This window comes from Dipodomys spectabilis, unplaced genomic scaffold (assembly GCF_019054845.1).
Source record: "Dipodomys spectabilis isolate Male_0828 unplaced genomic scaffold, ASM1905484v1 ptg000233l, whole genome shotgun sequence".
In the NCBI taxonomy this organism is placed as follows: Eukaryota; Metazoa; Chordata; class Mammalia; order Rodentia; family Heteromyidae; genus Dipodomys; species Dipodomys spectabilis.
Window position 1 is genome coordinate 4816446 of NW_024870910.1, and position 19353 is coordinate 4835798.

Here is a 19353-nt window from a genome sequence, read left to right on the forward strand (position 1 = left end):
AAGTGGTAGAGTGCTTGCCTTGAACAAAAAGAAGCTCAGGGACAGTACCCAGGCTTAGAGTTCAAGTTCCAGGACCAGAAAAAAAAAAGAATATTTCTGTCTAAAGATGTAATTTCATCTTGACATTCTATTTACTTTTAGTGCTAATTACTGAATAATCCAACACCTCACATGCTCAGAATGCAAATCCAAATGATAGAAAGCAAGCTTTCTATCATTTCTTAACTCTCCATTATTTTCTTAAACAAAGTTAAACAGATTCGAGACATGAGTCAGGAATCCTCAAGTGTCAACTAAGGTTTCACACCATTTTATAAGTACAAATCATGGCTTCTGTTTCCTTGTCATTGTTTGTGTCAATAACTTCCTACTAGAAGGAAGATAATCATACTTAGGGAGTTTGCTTGTGTTAGCCTTCTGAAGGAGCACTGGCCACGTGTACAGGGGAAGCCAGGCTCAAGCACTAGACACTGAGTACTGCTGAGCGAGGCCTTGTGCCACATGCCTGGAGGACAAATTTCTGAGTTTAGTAAGTTTGTAAGTAAATCACAACTATCACCAAGTTTTGCAGCTTCAATCTATAATCAAAATAATTGCCATTAACTGTCAATTATTTCTCTCTGAAATTAGTACAATGAGTTTTTAACTTTTTTAAAAGTTAAAGCCTAAAATTTTAAAAGTGTGCCTTTCCCCCTATGATTGGATGGCTTGAGTATTTCCCTTAAAGATCTATGTTATTAACTTTATCAGTCCAGTAGAGCAGAGATCAGGGCAGAGATCAAGTGCTTCATTAGAGAGGTAGCCACGGTGTTTATATCGAGATACACTAGAGTGTTCACAGGAAATAAAGGTCTGCTAGCTGGTCCTAATTCGCAGCTCATTTATGTTGGACGAAATGGAGATACCTTCTTCACATCAGCTATCCGTTCCTTCTTGGATGCTGGCTTCTCTTTGGCCTCTGGAAGGACTGGCTGGGACTTAGAACCTGCTGATTCGCTCTCAGACTCTGACTGGCTCTCCGAGGACTCCGAGCTGCTATTGGATTCGCTGCCATGTCCACTTCCAGGATCGCTGCCCTGTTCACTCTCGGACTGGCTGCCCGAGTCTGAACCCGAAGCTTCCTCAGAGGCTGAGTGACTTAATTGAGAAGAGAGACACACAGGCAGGCAGGCAGGCAGACAGGGACACACACACACACACACACACACACACACACACACACACACAGAGATAAAAACATTTAAGAACTGCCATAAGATTCAAATACTCTTCATGGTAAAATGTCAGCCAGTGGTCATTTTAGTAACCTAAGACCAAGAATTTCAAATTCATGTTTATAGTCTCATACTGCAAATAATGCTTAAGATTTCATATACCAGGTAACTAATATACATGAGTTCTTTTACAAATACTCTTAGAGAACACAGACATAATACAGTTCTCTTCTAAAGAAAAAAATAAAGCTGGAGAGTAGTTAAGGGGGGGCTGGGTGTGTGGCTTAGTGGTTGAGTGCTAGCCTAGCATGCATGAAACCCTGGGTTCAATTCCTCAGAACCAAATAATAAACAAATAATATTTTTTTCTTTCTTTCTTTCTTTTTTTTTTTGTCAGTCATGGGGCTTGAACTCTGGGCCTGAGTGCTGTCCCTCAGCTCTTCAGCTCAAAGCAAGCGCTCTATCACTTAAGCTACAGCGCCACTTCCAGTTTTGTGCCTAGTTTCCTGCCTAGGCTGGCTTTGAACCATGATCCTCAAATCTCAGCCTCCTGAGTAGCTAGGATAACAGGCGTGAGTCCCTGGCACCCGGCTATAAAATATTTTTTTTTAAGAGTAGTTAGGGAACTCTCCACTGTACCTTTCTGAATCTTAATCTAAAACCAGACTGATATGAATCCTATGTCTCATCCACATCTATCATTTCCCGTAGGGCAAAAACAGAATCACAAGAAACCAAACTAAAGCATGTAACCCAAAAAGGAAGAATGCAGTCTGGTTGTAATTATCCAACCAATAGCTTTCAGCAACAGTTGCAAATTGGACTCATTCTGGGAGCTTTATAAACATATATGCACATTAGCCTCAATCCGGAGGGCCTGCCTCAAACAAGAATCCAGACTCTGAGATTGATAATGTGATAAAGACTGCCTCTTGCCTCCACAGCTCCCCTCTCCTTCCTCCTTGCCAGGTACTAGTGGCTCAAACCTGTCATCCTAGCTAGTCAGGAGGCTGAGATCTGAGGATCATGGTTCAAACCCAGCCCAGGCAGGAAAGTCAGTGAGACTCTTATCTCCAACAAACCACAAAAAAGCTTCAAGTGGAGCTACAGCTCAAGTGATGGTGTACAACCCTTAAGTTAAAAAGCTCAGGGACCACCAGGCACTGGTGGCTCACGCCTATAATCCTAGCTACTCAAGAGGCTGAGATCTGAGGATCACGGTCAAAGTCAGCCTGGGCAGGAAAGTCCATGAGACTCTTACCTCCAATAAACTACTAGAAAACCAGAAGTGGCGCTGTGGCTCAAGCGGTAGAGCACTCGCCTTGAGCTGAAGAGCTGAGGGACAGCGCTCAGGCCCAGAGTTCAAGCCCCACAACCTACTAAAAAAAAAAAAAAAACAAAAAAAAAGCTCAGGGACAGTGCTCAGGCCCTGAGTTTCAGCTTCAGGACAAGCAACCAAAACAAGAAAGAAAGAAAAGGCATGTGTGGTGTGGGCCTAAAAGGAGCAGGAGAACAAGGAACTTCCTATTTACCAACCCTGTGCTGTGTCTTCCGAGCCAGAAGTCACACCAATTGACAAAGTTGGAAGTCTGCCAACAGACAGGCAAAACAGGCAAGCACACTGGAAACCAGGACTGGTCCAAGTAACAACTGCCATGAGGGGCCTTTCAGCTTTCTACTGGGGGAGGGTACTGAAAGGGGCTCTGTCTTAAGAAGTTCCCACGAGTCAGTTAGGCATCACGGAACGCTCAGGTTCCCTCAGGACGTGTACAACACAGCTCTAAGCCTGTGTGGGAACTCTAACCCACTCTATTCCGAAATGCAATACATTTAGACCTAAGCTACTCTTTTTTTTTTTTTGTCAGTCATGGGGCTTGAACTCTGGGCCTGGGTGCTATCCTTCAGCTCTTCAGTTCAAGGCTAGTGCTCTACCCCTTGAGCCACCGTGCCACTTCCGGTTTTCTGAGTGAGTTTCACAGCTTTTCCTGCCCAGCCTGGCTTTGAACCATGATCCTCAGATCTCAGCCTCCTGAGTAGCTAGGATGACAGGCGTGAGTCCCCGGCACTCCACCGAAGCTACTCTTGAGTGCACGTGCCAAAACAAAATTACTCCACACCTTGTTTATGTACACAAAAAATTAACCACCTGCCAGCACACCATAAAGCAGGCATGAACTGCTCATTTATTTGTGCCAATAAACACATCATCACATGTACCAAGTCCACAGAGAGGCTAGACACATGAATTTCTCATATAGCCCTGAGTTGGGGAGCCTCTTTAACCTCTGCAGTTTTGTTAAGTGTAATATGTGATCTGAGGGGGAGGGAGTTTTAACATTTCACATGTGGATAAAAAGGAATTAGTATGCTTTAAAAATGCTTTCTGAAACCGGCAACAATGGAGCAATTAAACATTTCTAGTAACTTGGTTTTGAAAGCCTTAAAAAGGCTTACTCTTCTGTTTTTCCTATTTTCTAAAAGGCCACAAGGGGGCAGCATGGCAATATTCCATTAAAACAGCAGGCCTGTGGGTTCTCTCTGTACAAAGAGCAGCCAGCCATTTCAGTGCTGTGTGGTGTTTATTTTCCTAACAACTTACAAAATGGCTGAACTACTTGGCAGAATCTGAGTATTTTGCTGGCAAAAGCAAAATCTGGAAAAACACAAAGCACATCTATAACAGAACATATTTCCAGACTAAGCTTGTATCACCAATAGGTAATGTTTATCATGAATTTATATCTACGATATATAAAGTGTCTAATCCCTACAATAAATCCTGTAAAGACAAAGCCCCAGGGTGTTAAAAGATGCCATTCCAGTCTGAATTACAGAATCTGATGGACAAGCTAATAATGTGCAACTATTCCTTCTCAGTCATTCCTACGTTTAAAATAATGGAACTAAAGCCAGCTTCACACTGGTAAAAACTGAAGTCAACATAAGCAAAAAAATCAAGACCCCCATCTCAACAAACAGCAAGAGAGGTGTGGTGGGTGGGGCATGGAGGCTCGCCTGTCTACCTTTCCTACTAGGGAAAGCATAAATAGGAGGGTCTCTATCCAGGCTTGCTGGGGAGGAGGGGGGAATCCCAAGACTCTACTTAAACAAGGGCATACTAAGCAAAAAGGGCTGAAGGTGTGTGGTTCACGTGGTAGAGCATAGTCTCTACCAAACTCAAACTCCAAAACTACTTTTAAAATAGAGAAAGGAAAGGTAAGGTTATTAAAATACAGAATATTAGATATAGCCATACAAGGTGGTAGTGTACACCTATAATCACAACACTAACAGGAAGATCTGAGTTGGAGGATAGCCCAGGCTATATAGAGACACTGTCTCAAAACAAAACGTGTGTGTGTGTGTGTGTGTGTGTGTGTGTGTGTGTGTGTGTGTGTGTGTGTACAGAAATGGGAGCCGGGCACCAGTGGCTCATGCCTGTAATCCTACCTACTGAGGAGGCTAAGATGTGAGGATCACAGTTCAAAGCCAGCCCAGACAGAAAAGTCTGTGAGACTCTTATTCCAACAAACCAGTAGAATACCGGAAGTGGCACTGTGGTTCAAGTGGTAGAGCGCTTGCCTTGAGCTGAAGAGTGCAGGGACAGCGCCCAAGCCGAGTTCAAGCCCACAACTGACCAAAAAAAAGAAATGGGAATGTGGCTTAATAGTAGAGTGCTTGGAAGTGGCGCTGTAGCTCAAGTGGTAGAGCGCTCGCCTTGAGCTGAAGAGCTGAGGGACAGCGCCCAGGCCCAGAGTTCAAGCCCCATGACTGACAAAAAAAAAAAAAAAATAGTGGAGTGCTTGCCTTCATGCATGAAGCCTGGACTGGATTCCTCGGTACCACATACACAGAAAAAGTCGAAAGTGGTGCTATAGCTCAAGTGGTAGATAGAGCGCTAGCCCTGAGCAAAAAAAGCAGCTCAGGAACAGTTCCGAGGCCCTGAGTACAAGCCCAGGACTGGCAAAAAGTGTGTTTGTGCGTGTGGTGTGCATATACATATTAACTTGAATATATATTTACTTGAGAATGTGTTATTTATTTGAATATATTTAATACATTCATTAGAATATACAATTCATATTCTAGTATATTTAAAAAAAATACTTGATGTATATTTGTATATATTTAACATATATTTTGATATATGAATCTATATTCAACATATACTATTTATTTGAATGTATACATGTGAATATAGACTCAAATAAATATTTTGAAATGAGACAGAAATTAAAATAACCAATAAACTTATGTAAGTCTCCGGTAATCAGGGAGATACAACAAATACATCAGATTTCAATCTTGAACCATCTTGCAATTGCATACCTCATCAGGATCAGGCAGTGTATTATATATTAAAGACTCTTAGTATAGTATAAAAAGGAGAGAGCCAAGCTGTGAAAAGCAGTTGAAGTCGAAAAAGTTCCCCTGGAATCCATTAATAACTAGGTATAACTAACCCTCTCAAACAAAGTATTTACATTTAGAATACTAAATAAGAACAAGCAATCCTTTTAAGCCCTATGATTCTGCTTTCCTTATTAGCTACTTTGGAGGCTATAATTTTTAGAGTTCTGTAAGACAGGTGGTGTTTACAGCCACTTCAAACTTTAAGGGAGATCAAATGGCCTAACTAGAAGCTCCAACATAAAATGTGAAGCCTATGCCCACAGTCCTATAAAGAGGGGGTTCCATAATCAGGTCACAGGAAAGAATCAAAGGCAAGGGGCTGCAAGCACAAACATTCACAGTAATGAACACTGTGTCCGTAGTGTGACATGTTGGGTTAGGGAGAGGACTGGCCTTTTGGCAGAGGAGGTAGCAGTATCCTGCACCTCTGCCCAGTGGATGCCAGTAGCACCTTTGTCCCTTGTAGTAACAACCAAAAAAATCTCTACCAATGCAAAAACTAACAATGTTGTAACCTGAAAGCCACTGTTTTGAAGGCATGATTTTATTCCATTTCCACGGGTGCTAAGCTAAGGACAATGCAGAACAGTTTTTTCAAAAATTCTAACCAAGGCCAACACTGGTGGCTCATGCCTGTAATCCTAGCTACTCTGGAGGCCAAGATCTGAAGATCGCCGTTCAAAGCCAGCTCAGGCAGTTAAACGCCATATCTCATGTATAAAAGTGCTAGCCTTAAGCAATAGGAGCTCAGGAAAACACCCAGGCCCAGAGTTCAAGCCTCAGGACCGGCAGACAGATAGACAGACAGACAGACAGACACACACACACACACACACACACACACACACACACACACACACACACACACACACACACACACACAAACCCTAACCAAATCCAAAGTGCACAGGTGGTGCTCCGTCCACCTGCAGGAAGACTAAGTTTTCTGGAGGTCTCCAGTACCTCCAGACCATCCATCTTTCCTCCTTTCTAAAATTCTTCCCTATCCCCAAGGGAGAAGGGTGCCCAGAGTGTGATTAAGGGGGTCAAACCGACTGGAACACAGTATAAACACATGCAGAGATGTAACAATGAAAAGTCCCCTGCACAACTAATAAAAGCCAATTTAAAAAGTAAATGAACAAATAAATTAGAAACCTACCCGCCCCTCCTCCCAATCTCTTCAGGGGCTACATTTTCAGAGGAAACTGATGCAAAATAAAATCCTGGCCTCTGATGGTAAGAACCTGATGCATTGCGCATTTGTTTGTTTCTTTAAAACTTGTAAGTTTAAGAGCAGCAAAAGTATAAAATGTCTCCCACTTTCACTATCTTTTCCACCTATCTCCTTGCTCTTCCCCAACAAAATGATGCAATTAATTGCTATCAAAATGCATAGGCAAGCCTAGAACTAACTGCCAGACCAAACAACCACAGACTACTGCTATTTCCTCCCCTTCTGCTTCAAGTTTCTAATTACATGGGAATGATAATTAGATCTCTTCATAAACTTGGGAAGGCCTCACAAATGAACAGCAGAAGTGAAGCTCTAGCAGACACAGGCTTTCAGAGCAACAGGCCTGTGACTGCTGGCTGGCTGGCTTCTCCAACAGCATCATGTCTTGATTTTTTCATTCATTGAGACCATCTCAGTGGCTCTCATCCACTGACTTGACACTCTGCCAAAAGGCAAAACAAGTCGAACCAGCATCAGCAAACTTGATGAGCATCTTCCAATCTTTGGTAGATACTCAACCGTTTTGCCTTGGGTGTGACTGGAAGAGCTCAGCAGGACCCAGGAGCACCCACAGGTCTTCAAAGGAAGGCAACTCTTGGTAAACTGTGATGTTATTAACCAACCTTAAGAGAATCAGTAGTATTTCTGCTATACTGACCCTCATATAAAATGACCCTCATAAGCCAGGCATTGGTGGCTCATGCCTGTAATCCTGGCTACTCAGGAAGTAGGTCTGAGGATCACGGTTCAAAGCCAGCCCGGCAGAAAAGTCCATGAGACTCTTATCGCCAATAAATCACTAGAAAACCAGAAGTGGCACTGTGGCGATAGAGCACTTACCTTGAACTGAAGAGCACAGGGACAGCGCCCAAGCCCAGAGTTCAAGCCCAACGGCCGACCAAAAAAAAAAAAAGACCCTCATAAAGGAAAAAAAAGGAAAAGGAAAAGGAAAAAGAAATATATATACATATATAAATATATAGATTCTTGAAATAATGTGTGTTGCAAAATAAGCAATAAAAGTAAATTTACCTTGGCATGTTTTTCCTATAAAATATGCACAAAATAAAATTTCCTTCATGGGCTGGGTGCCGGTGGCTCATGCCTTTATAATCCTAGTTACTAAGGAGGCTGAGATCTAAGATCATGGTTCAAATCCAGCCCAGGTAGGAAAGTCTGTGAGACTTTTATCTCCAATAAACCACCAGAAAACCAGAAGTGGCACTGTGTTAAGAGTGCTTGCCTTGAGCTGAAGAGCTCAGGGCAGCACCCAGGTCCAGAGTTCAAGCCCCAACTGACAAAATAAAATAAAATAAAATTCCTTCATTAGTTAAAATTGAAAACACAAATTGGCAGCTGTTAGGCATTATGAGACTTAGCAATACACCATTTGAATGAGATAACCTAAGAGGTTTTCTAAAAATCATTAAGTCACTTTAACACTAGAAACAATTTACAACTCACTGTGGAATGACAAACATCACTTTTAAATTACTTCCTCGTTGCTTAGTTAATATACAGTTTAAAAAAAAAAAAAAAGCCTGACACCAGTGGCTGATGCCTGCAATCTAGTTTCTTAGAGGATTGCAGTTCAAAGCAAGCCCCGGCAAGAAAGTCCATGAGACTTTTCTCTCCAATTAATTAACCACCAGAAAATCAGAACTGGGTTGTGGCTCAAAGTCCTAGAGGGCTAGCCTTGAGCAAAAGAGCTCAGGGACAATGCCCAGGCCCAGAGTTCAAGCCCCATCACTGACAGAGAGAAAATAAAACCGTTGAGTGAAAAGTACACATCTTTCACATACACATCCTAGAAATGTCTAAAGCCATTCTGTAGGATGACATTTTAAACAAAAGTTCTTTCACTTCCTTTCATCAGTCCCAAAACTCTGTCCTACCTTTATTTCCAGAACTCCAAGATTCATGGGAGGCATAGGAAGATGGAAATCTCAGCCAGCACCAAGCAAAAGTCCCAACACTCTATCTATACAAGGTGGCTTGAGTGGCGGAGCTCTTGCCTAGCAACCAGGGCACCAAGTTCGAGCCCTAATACCTACCGTCAAAGACCAAGGAAATAAATGAAAGAAAGTGAAACTGGACAAAGGATGTAAGACCAGAAAGTGCACCAAGGGAAGATTTGGAACACTGAGCCCCAGTCAATCTAGGGAAGCATAAGCTAGGAAAGCTTTTAAAATTTAAATCTGGAAAAAGGGGCTGGATATTAATATTGTTGTTTGTTTTTTGTGCTTGAATTGCTATCCCTGAGCTTTTATTCCATCTCTGGCTTTTTTTGGTATTAATTGGAAATAAAGAGGCTCAGGAGTTTCCTGCCCAGGGTGGGTTTGAAGTGCCATCCTCAGATCTCAGCCTCCTGAGGAGCTACTATTACAGGCATGAGCCACCATGGCTACATTGACATTTTGTAAAGCTAAGGCCTGAAATTGAAGAGGGAAAAAAAAAAGGTAAATTATAACTAAATTGAATAAAAAAAGTAGATGGCAACAAATTCGTAAACCGAACGGGAAAGGAAGAGGAAGAGAAAAAAATCTGCACACTAAGGCTAACACACAATTAGATTTAGGCTGATTGTGTTGATTATATATATTGTTGCTGTTCAATTTATATACAAGCAGCATTGCATGACAGGATTCAGGATGAAAAGACTTTTTTTTTTCTGCCTTCCTACTTCCAACAGCTTGAGAGAACTAAGGCAGAGAGACGGTAAACCAGTTTTGTGGGTTATCTACTATGTGAACAGAGGTGATTCATGTTAAGAAACTGTCACAGTTCAGAAAAATTGTATTGGAGATTAAGTATAAAACAGACCTAACCTCCCAAAGTCATTCTCTCCAATCTCAACCATTATTCACCTTAAAAAAAAAAAAAAAAAGACTGCTTTAGTAATCAAGGACAACCTCTACCATCCTCAAGCAAAGCTCAGCACCCCAAAAAAAAAAAAAAAAAGGCACTTTAAACACAGAAAGGCAGGAGGGGGAAACAGTAAAGCAGCAACAATAAAACAATGTGAACAGTGACTTGCATTGAGTACTTCCAATGTGATAAGGTCTACACTACGAGCTTCGTTCGGGATACTGTATTTTAGTCTGAACACCCAAGGATAATTAACATCATTTACATCTTTAAATGAGAAGTTTCTCAGGGGCTTGGCACGGTAGGTATGTTGGTAATTCCAGCTACTCTGGAGGCAAAGGTCCTTGGCCCAAGGCAAAAACTCCTGACAGAAACCTTATCTGAAAACTATCTAAAGCAAAATAAGGTCAGGACCTGGCTGGTGGGGGGGAGGAAGGGGGGGGGGGTGGTACTGGACCTGCCAGGTAAGATTGAGTCCAAACTCCAGTACTGCCCCACACCTCCCCAAATCAAATCCAACCATGTACACACACACACACACACACACACACACACACACACAGTCTGTGCCCAATAAAAAGATGACTGATGATAAGACCCTGAAATGTAAAACCAGGAACAGGATTAGCCAGGCAGCCTCCTTATCTAAGAGCCCTTAAATCGAAGGGAATAGACTCTTTCCAAGCTACAAGGACTCCAGGAAAGGGAACTGAAATATACCTTTCAGCGTGAAATACAACCCAGAAAGTGTCTGAACTACCAGATGCATGACCAAAATACACGACCCATAACCGGAAGTGTTGAGAAACAAATGCTAAACTGAAACTATTTCCAAAAACATGTCATTGGGTAGCCAGCCATCGTTTGTTTCAGGAAGACCCAGGGCCCACCTCATACTCTCCATGCATTTTAGGTATTTATATTTGTCTCTTGTCCCAGTTGAAGTTTTTGAGTAGAATCAAAGGCCATGACAGACCTACAACCTGTATACCTAGCACTGTGCTACATTACAGATTACAATATAAAATAGGACCAGCACCTGAGATGATTGGGTCAAACTGTACTTATTCTGGCTTTACACTAATAACTCTAAACCACGAACACAAGTACTTAGACCACAATGGGAGCTTAGCCAGTCAGGCTGGAATGCGGGAGGGGAGTTACTCAGCTATAATGACATCACTCAAGATAGGCAAGCTACTAAAATAACTCAGGTAATTTTAACTACCCTTTGTTAAAGTTAACACCACTTCCTGGAAGCCAACTGAGTTCAAAGGCTGTTAGGAAAAGGTCTAAATTTTTTAGATAGGTAAGCTAACAAAATAACTCAGGTGATTTTTCTTTTATAACTACCCTTTGTTAAAGTTACACCTCTTCCAGGAAGTCATCTGAGTTCAAAGGCTGTTAGGAAAAGGTTTAAGAACAGCTCACAGCCATGGGGAAAAAAAAAAAAAAAAAAAAGAACAAAATTACTAGCATTCTATTTTTTAACTTAGGCACAAGTTCGCTGCACCAAATTCTGGGGAGAAATTATTGGGGAAATGAATGTAAAACAAGTGTGAGAAATGAGACATGAATGTGGAAATTACAGGTGAAATCCGGAGCAGCCTTTCAGTTTCAGATGTCGCTGTAAAGCGCAAATTCTGAGTTTCCAGTAGAAGTTACCCTTCCCTATTCACTCAAGCAACAAGGTATACTAGAACTTGTTAAATTTAAACTCCATATACACTGATTTATTCTGTACAAAAGGTGTTAGTCACTAATGAATCAAATAACTAGAAACTGCATCTATAAAAGAGAATACACATACCAAACTATTAATCACTATTCTTTCCCTGCCAGTCCAAGGATTCTTCTACACTGGGGAAACTAAGAAGGAGGGGAAAAGACAGAGAGAAGGAGAGGGGGAGGGAAAGAACTTAGGGGAGGGGCCTAAAAAGTTTTAAAATGTTAATTAGCTCTACAAGGCTTGCCAACAGTTCGTGAATAAATTGCTGTATCTGTAAATACACATTTTTAACTCATGAAGAAGATTGAGCTAAAGCGTGTTGCATGAAATAGATATGTGTATATTCCCAAGTATAAATACAATGTGTCTAATTCTATCCCCACACTTAAAAACTTATGGACATATTAGCAAATACTAAAAATTTAATAATTCAGTTTTCATGCACTGAAAGGGAGCTCAGGTTACTTTCTTCCGCTAATGACAGATACAATTTTAAAATTTGGGGGAAAAAAAAAAAGAGGTAAGTGTTGGAAACCAGAGCTGGGGGTGTGTCTCAAGTGATGAAAAACCTGCCAAACAAGCATTAAGGGTGAGTTCAAATCCCCTTACCTCCAAAGCACAAGTAAAATGGGGAAAACCACAGCAGCCATTGAAATCCTTACAAGTATTTAAGTCTGCAAGGGTGTTATTTTCTAGGGAATACATTTTGGTTCGCAATCGTAAACATCACGTGTACAATCTTCATGTACACTTCTATACATATACTTGAGATCCAATTGTTCAGCCAATTTCCACAAGTGTTCCAAAGAATTCCTGCCAGTAAACCTATGCTACAAGAACTTACAAACACTATTATAGTGAGTTTACCCTTTTCAGAAAGTTGGAATATGCCCAAGAAAGCATCTCTATGTACACTCAAGTGGCCCATGCCTGTTGTTTTTGTTGTTGTTTGGGTTTCTGTTTTGGTTTTGGTGGCAGTGGAAGGTTGTTTTTTCTTTTTTGGGGGGAGGGGAGTTGTGGGGTTTGCTTGTTGGTGCAAGTGCGGGAGCTTGAACTCAAAGGACTGGATGCTGCTCCTTGGCTATTTTTCTCAAGGCTGACGCTACACCACTTGAGCCAGAAAGCTCCCCTTCTGGCTTTCTGCTGAGTAACTGGAGAGGAGTCTCGTGGACATTCTATGGCCTGGGCTGGTTTCGAGCTGGGATCCTCAGATCTCAGCCGGAGCAGCTTACAGGTGTCAGCCACCTGTGCCCAGCTGCACGCCTGTGTCCAACACTGGGTCCATTTTTAAAGAAGTGAAGGAGCGGCGGCGGCCCAGGCTGGGGCCTGCTGGGGAGGGCGCCCGGCGGCCTCTGCTCCGGGCGCGGGCGCGCGTGCTCCCGCCCGCAGCCGGTGCGGACCAGCGTCGGATGCCGGCTTGGGGTGCTGCGGGCGCGCGCGGCGCGGCGCGGGCGGGTGCGGGCACTTTTGGAGGGTTCTGGGTCCCGCGCCAGCGGGTGCTGGTGCTGGGTGCTGGTGGTCACCACACGCGCTGGGTGCCCGGCCGGCGGTGCTTGGTGGTTGGCGGTCACCGTCCGTACTGACCTGAGTCTGCCTCCCGGGAGGAAGGAGTGGCACCAGGTGAACAGGCACCGGGGCAGGTTCACGAACTCCTCCCCGGCCTGGCGAGCCATGGGCCGCCGGCCTCACACCCGGAGGGCGGCCTGCCGACCCCCCTCCAGCGGGAAACGGTTTCCGTCAATGGTGACAGAACGGAAGTCCCGCGCCTCGGAAGCGGCTCCGCGCGGGGCGGAGGGCGCGGGGCGGACCCGGCTAAGGGAGCGGGGAGGGCGGCGGAAATGCCAGCGCCAGGGCCGGTTTCCTCGCCTCGCCTCTCCACAGACGGCCCCGAGGGAGGGAGGAAGGGCACACGCCAGCCGCCTCACGACCAAAACCTGCCCGGGAGCCGACGCCACCGCCCACCGGAAAGTTCCGGCCAGCGCGCGGGGCTTCCCCGCGGGCAGCTCGCCGGGCAACACGCGCACGCGCATGCACGCACGCACGCCGGCGTCGCGGCGCTCCCCTCCCCACGCTGGGCGGGGTGACGTCACGGAGGCGGGACCCGCCAGCCGGCACCGCCGTTGACCCGGCTGTTACCAGGCGCGCCAGCAGCCAATCAGCGGCAGGCGCCGTCGCCGGCCGGCCTTTGAACTCGGCACGGCAACTTCCTGCTGTCTGGCGAGTACACAGTGCAATGCAGTATGTCTGTCGGCGCTGCGGCACAAAGGAACAGCCATTTTGTGACTGAGCTGGGCCCGCACCCAGGTGCCAGGGGCGCCCCAAGCCGCTCCCGCACGAGATGCCGGGCCGCCCTTCCTCCCGGCACCGGGGTGCCGGCACGGAGGCGAGGGAGGGGAGGCCCGGCCGCTGCGGCCTGGAGGCTCGTTTGGTGTTGGGCCCTGACCGAATTCCCGGTTTTTAAGTATTCTCGGCGTCATAAAATGGCTGCCACCGCCCCTGCCTGTTGCCGTCCACAAGCTCCGCCGTCTGCCATTGTGGGCAGGCCGCGAACCCCCGTGGGGCTCCCCGCACCCAGCCGGCCCGAGGCGGGCTGCTCGCGGAGGCAGAGCCTGCACTCGGGCCCAGGCCCCGCTGGCCCCGCTGGCCAGCCCCAGCCCCACGAGGCCAGCTTGGGCTTCAAGCGGCCAGCGTCGGTGTGCCTCACTCAACTTTACAAGTATCAGGTGTCTCTAAAACCCGTTTTCACGTCACCTTCCTAAACCCCTGCTATGAGGCGTAGCACCTAGACAGGCGCAGACCTCGAGGAGGCACAGGCTTACATAACCACGGAAGGGTGCTCGCACTGGGTCCCAGCACAGGACACAGACGAAAATGTGCATGCCTCCCTCCCCCGGGTGGCTCAAGCAAGCCATCCCAGGTTACTGGCCCTGCCATTCCCTCCTCACCGCGCCTGGGGCTGCCAGGTTTGCATTATTCCCTTAACACTCCTCTTTGAGCCATAAAAACTTAGCTCCAATTCTGATGACACAGCAACCAAGCAGGGGAAACTCCCTTCATTTCAGATCACTGAAAGTATCCTACTTGATAAAATACCACCATTTTTAAGCAGTAAAATCTTAAGAGGAAGTGATGTCATGATTATGTACATGTATCAATAATGTATGCAGTAACTTAAACATTAACTCCTCATCTGTCAAGGAATCTCCAATATTTCTGGATATTCATCAGGTATGTGATTCAAAGTATACTTGACAAAAAGTCAGTAAGTCTATGCTTCTTGTACAGCAGTAGCTCCACCAGCAGTCAAATAGGTGAAAACTTCCACGTCTCTCCAATCAGTAAAATATACTGCCCCATTTTTCAGTTAGGCAGCACAGCCTGCTCCATGAGACCACAAACCTTGCAAAAGCCTATATGCAAATCACATACTCAAGGGAGTGACAATTTTAGTATTTGGTCTTTAATGATTCGTCAAATACACCTAGGATTTCCTATTTCTTCAAATTGTCACTTTCCAGAAAACGCGAGTTAGAATTATTAGAAGTTTTGTGTCATATATATATATATATACACACACACACACACACACACACACATATATATATATATACACACACCCCAGTAATGAAATGGGCAATTCATAGAGGTCCAAAATTGTATGACAACCTGCATAGGGATTTGGGATTCTATTTTCAAAGGTAGGGTTCAAAATATTTTAAATCTAAGTTAAACATTTATAATAAACCATACTCAAAACTAACAAATTTCTAGCCTAATATTTTAAGCTATTTTTACAAAAGAAAGATCAAAATTGTAAAGAAAAAAAATCACAACCTTATTCAACTTCAAGATGAAAATCTCAACAGGACAATTCATAAGAACACACCAAAAAATGCACTTACTTTAAGAAAAAAATTAAGATACAGAGATCATGCAACAAAAACATCTTAGAAGCTTTATTACTTAAGTCACTAATAAGCTACTCCAAGGAATGTGAAACAGATCATGATTTGAACAAACAGTACATTTGTTAAGCTTCAGCAGATAAAAGCATTCCAGACTGTCGAGATAAATCAATAAATGTAAGCAACAACCAAAATGTAAAGATACAATACAACTACCAACCAGAAAGCACTATCTTATTAAGTTTACAGATCCAAATATTAAAATATTTTAAATATAAACTATACAATTATAAAGTCACAGTAACAAACACTGTATAAGTATGACAGCATTGTGAGGTTCCTGTGATCACAGATTTGATTTCATAAATTCAGGAATTGTAACCAGGTAAATGTTTTGATAAATCATCAAAACTGTCTAAAAATATCAGGTGTATCAAAAGAAATAAGAGTCAAATAAAAATATAAACTGAGAGGCATCAGTCAAAGGGTGCCTTTTACAATTTCATGTTTAAATGTACATTTTTTCATTCATAGAACTTTCTCAAATGTCTATTTACTATAATTTACTACTACAGGGCTCCTCTATGGCCCTCAGTTACAAGTTGGGATATCCGAGATTCTTCAAAGAAAAAAATGTGCCTTGTATGTAAAATGGTGCAATGCAGCAATGGCTAAACCCACAAGGTCATTTTTCTGCACCACAAAAACCTGAAAACTGAAATTTACAGACAGAAAAACTGTAGTTTACAGGAAAGGCCCCTTTGAATGGAGGTACCTTACCTCTTGACTACTGTAAGAGGCCTTAAGTCAGAACTCAACTTTCATAAATTGCTACCAAAAAATTAGGGTGTGGCATTTTACCAATCTCAAGGTCACACTTTAAAAAACAAACTGAAATAAGAAAAATACTTATAATCATACAGATAGTAATCCATGGCTGTCAAGGTAAACAACTGTAAGCCAAAGGTCCCCCCAAAAAAGGCAAAAAAGGAAGAAAGTTGATAGCTCATACCTCGAAGCATTGCTGGGTAGCGAACTGTCCTCCTCTTGGCTTTTGTCCTTATTTCTCATCATCTTTTAATTCTTAAATATTAAGGGGGAGGGGGAATCTGTGTTTGAAGTCCCGTGCCCAGGTATTTACTGTCAAAAGTTGAAAGAAAGGTAAGGTCCCAGCTTCTATGGATGGTATTTATTATCAGGAACAGAGTCCTGACGATGTTAGTGACATTGATATAATGCAGTAACTGTAAGCACCGAAAAAACATATATTTCTATTTTTACTTTTAAAAAAAACACAAAAGCAGATGAGCCCAACAGTGAAAGCATCACTATCAAGAGGAAAGTTTCTCAAACTAACACACTGGATACAAATAACAATCTCTGAATCTTATTGCGTCACTCAGGAATTTCTCTTATTTATACAAAATAAAACAAGCTTTAACATATAAATCTTTGAGATTATCATTAATTATCATGAACTTACCTGATCCATGTAGTCTATCCAAAGCAAGAGTCCTATCTAGTGGCAGAAAAATATCAGAACCAAAATAATTCAAAATAACGCCAAAATCCTCCGGTAAAAAAACAAAAAATAAATAAAACAATCCTCAAATGTTAACTGATCAAAAAATAAAGCAATAATCAACACTAAAACGGGTCCGGAAGGGGAAAAAAACCTCATTAGGAGAGCGCACAAAAATGGAGGTGCGCCATGGCTTCTGAGCTGCAAAAACAACGACCTGGGATCTCAGTACGGCGGCTTCTTTCCAGCAAGGCACGACGAGAAAGCTCCCCAAAGCTGCTTTTCTCTCTAAAAAAAGGCTCCACTCGACCCCAGAAAGTCAGTAGAAGGCAGGGGGCTGTGGGGGCCCCCTGAGGCTGCCCAAAAGTTAGGGAAAGTTGCGGAAAGTGAGGCAGAGGCAGGGAGAGAGCGCGCTCTCTCTAAGGCACAGCCGCCATCTAGAGCCTCCTTCCCAGCTCTGAGAGCTCTGCCTTTGATTGACACTCTCTACATTTACCCCACAACTCAGGTGATGTACCATAGACCCACCCCTTCTCTCCACCAAAAAAAAAAAAAAGAAAAAAAAGAAAGATCTTCCATCCCAGGGAGCCTGAAGACCCCCACCCCCTACCTCCCTGCCCCTCCAGACCACCCCATCAAGGGGAGGGGGAAGGGCTTCTTAACCCCCTCTGGCTCCAGCACCCTTTTTAAGCCAGAGAGAAATGTAATTTGTTCCTTTTGTCTAAAGATCTGCTAAATATTTCAGTCCTTCAGCTAAAATAACTTCCTCCCTGGACAGGAAGTGGAGTTTTATCAAGCCATTTTGAAATGGGATAATTCTTAAATGAATCTAAAAGCCCAGCTTAAGTACTAATCTTTTTTTAAAAAATTAAGCCCCCCCCATGAATGGAATGGTTTCCAAATAAAAGCAAAACCTCAGTTCTGCAAATTGAACTCAAGCCTTCCCATCTTTATGGTGCCTAAAAATTATGCAAAGTCAAAATTTTAAATGGAATTTTCCATCCCAACTGGGAGAAAAGGGTAATTTTTAATAACTCAAGAGCGCCTCCCTAGTGTTCAGTTTCATTAAGAGCAAAACTTAACCAGGATTTTTTTTTGCTCAAGAATCTCAGTACTTCTTTGTACTTTGATAAAAATTATTTAACCCATTATGATAACCTTGGTAATTTCACCCACCAAAAAAATTTTAATTACCACAAAATACCTTCACACAATGATATTGGCAAAACCAACTACAAATTCAGGAGTATGGACCAACCATTGTCACTAAACAACAAACCCAAAAAACTATCTCTAAAACCAAAAACATATATCCTAACAGTAAACTCATACTTCCAAATTCTAAGCATACACTCATTTAAACAATGATGAGATTATTAATAAAATAAATCTAATGATAAACTACCAAAGCAATGTCACAAGGCAAAAATCTTAGGACCAAAACCCTAAGATCCATAGAAACAAAATTATACTATGCCAAAAACAATGACACAATGTTCTCATGAAATACCCTGTAAACAAGTAACCATGTTGACAAGCCCTAAAATGTCCAATCAACATTCCATACTCAACACAAAATCAGATCAATCACAACCATGTCCTTCCCTCACCAACCATACCCAGTTTAGATACACAACCAACAAAAACAACAATGTTCAATCTAGGTAAATTAAAACACAAAACCCAGATTTCCAATTCTTCAAAAAGATTAACTTCTACATCAAAATCAAAACCCAAATATTCCACTCCTGCATTTAAAGATCAGTCAAGAACAAAAGATCAGTCAAGAACAAACACTGTATCCAGTATTGATCATGGATCGTGCTGGCTATGGTACTTGACATTGGATACACAGTAAGATTATTTGTAACACAAAAATTATCCTAAAATATTCCTTGTATGAGAAAATATAATCAATTATTCATGTGGCCTAACCAAAATAAAACCTATTATCTTTGTATGATTATAGATACTAAAGGTGGCTATTAGACAATTCACAATGAAAACCTGGCATTTGAAATTTAGCCATAGGTAATTTATGGTATGGTATGATTAATTTGTTCCAAATCCAAAACTCAATACAGTTAAGGAAACATAAGATACCTATTGCAAATATTATACACAATTAGCAATATATTTAAGTCTCTTTCTGTATACCCTACCCTTAGGACAAGTTCCTATTAATACAAAACTTCCCTTAGCATTAAGACATAGGAAACATCAGATTGAATATTCAACTGACCATGCTATTAAGTTGTATTTAAAAGCACAGGTTAAAGGGACCCATTTTCATCAACATAAAGTAATTGAAAGAGAAATAGTTTATCTCATCCTGAATTTGCAGTCAATAACCATATTGTTTTAAAGGAAATCTCATACAGATTAAAGATTCTATTATTACCAGTGATTAAGTCATTTTTCAAGATGCTTCAAGAAAACCAAAAAAAAAAATTAAGGAAATTCAC

General features: G+C 42.6%; 1 protein-coding gene across 3 annotated transcripts in view; it reads right to left on the reverse strand.

The window, feature by feature from the left end:
• The window catches only part of Chd2 (chromodomain helicase DNA binding protein 2), an 80303-nt gene extending 62857 nt beyond the window's left edge, over positions 1-17446 (reverse strand). For 2 of the 3 annotated variants that reach the window (XM_042698491.1, XM_042698490.1), the window contains exons 1-2: positions 13046-13253; positions 906-1137 (exon numbers count right to left, since the gene is read on the reverse strand). In XM_042698491.1, coding sequence (XP_042554425.1) covers positions 906-1137; positions 13046-13134 — 321 coding nt within the window. In that variant the 5' untranslated portion in view covers positions 13135-13253. Of the gene's footprint in view, positions 1-905; positions 1138-13045; positions 13254-16378; positions 16507-16849 lie in introns of those variants that run through there. The other variant, XM_042698492.1, reaches the window with a different exon arrangement.
• Positions 17447-19353: the final 1907 nt, after the last annotated feature.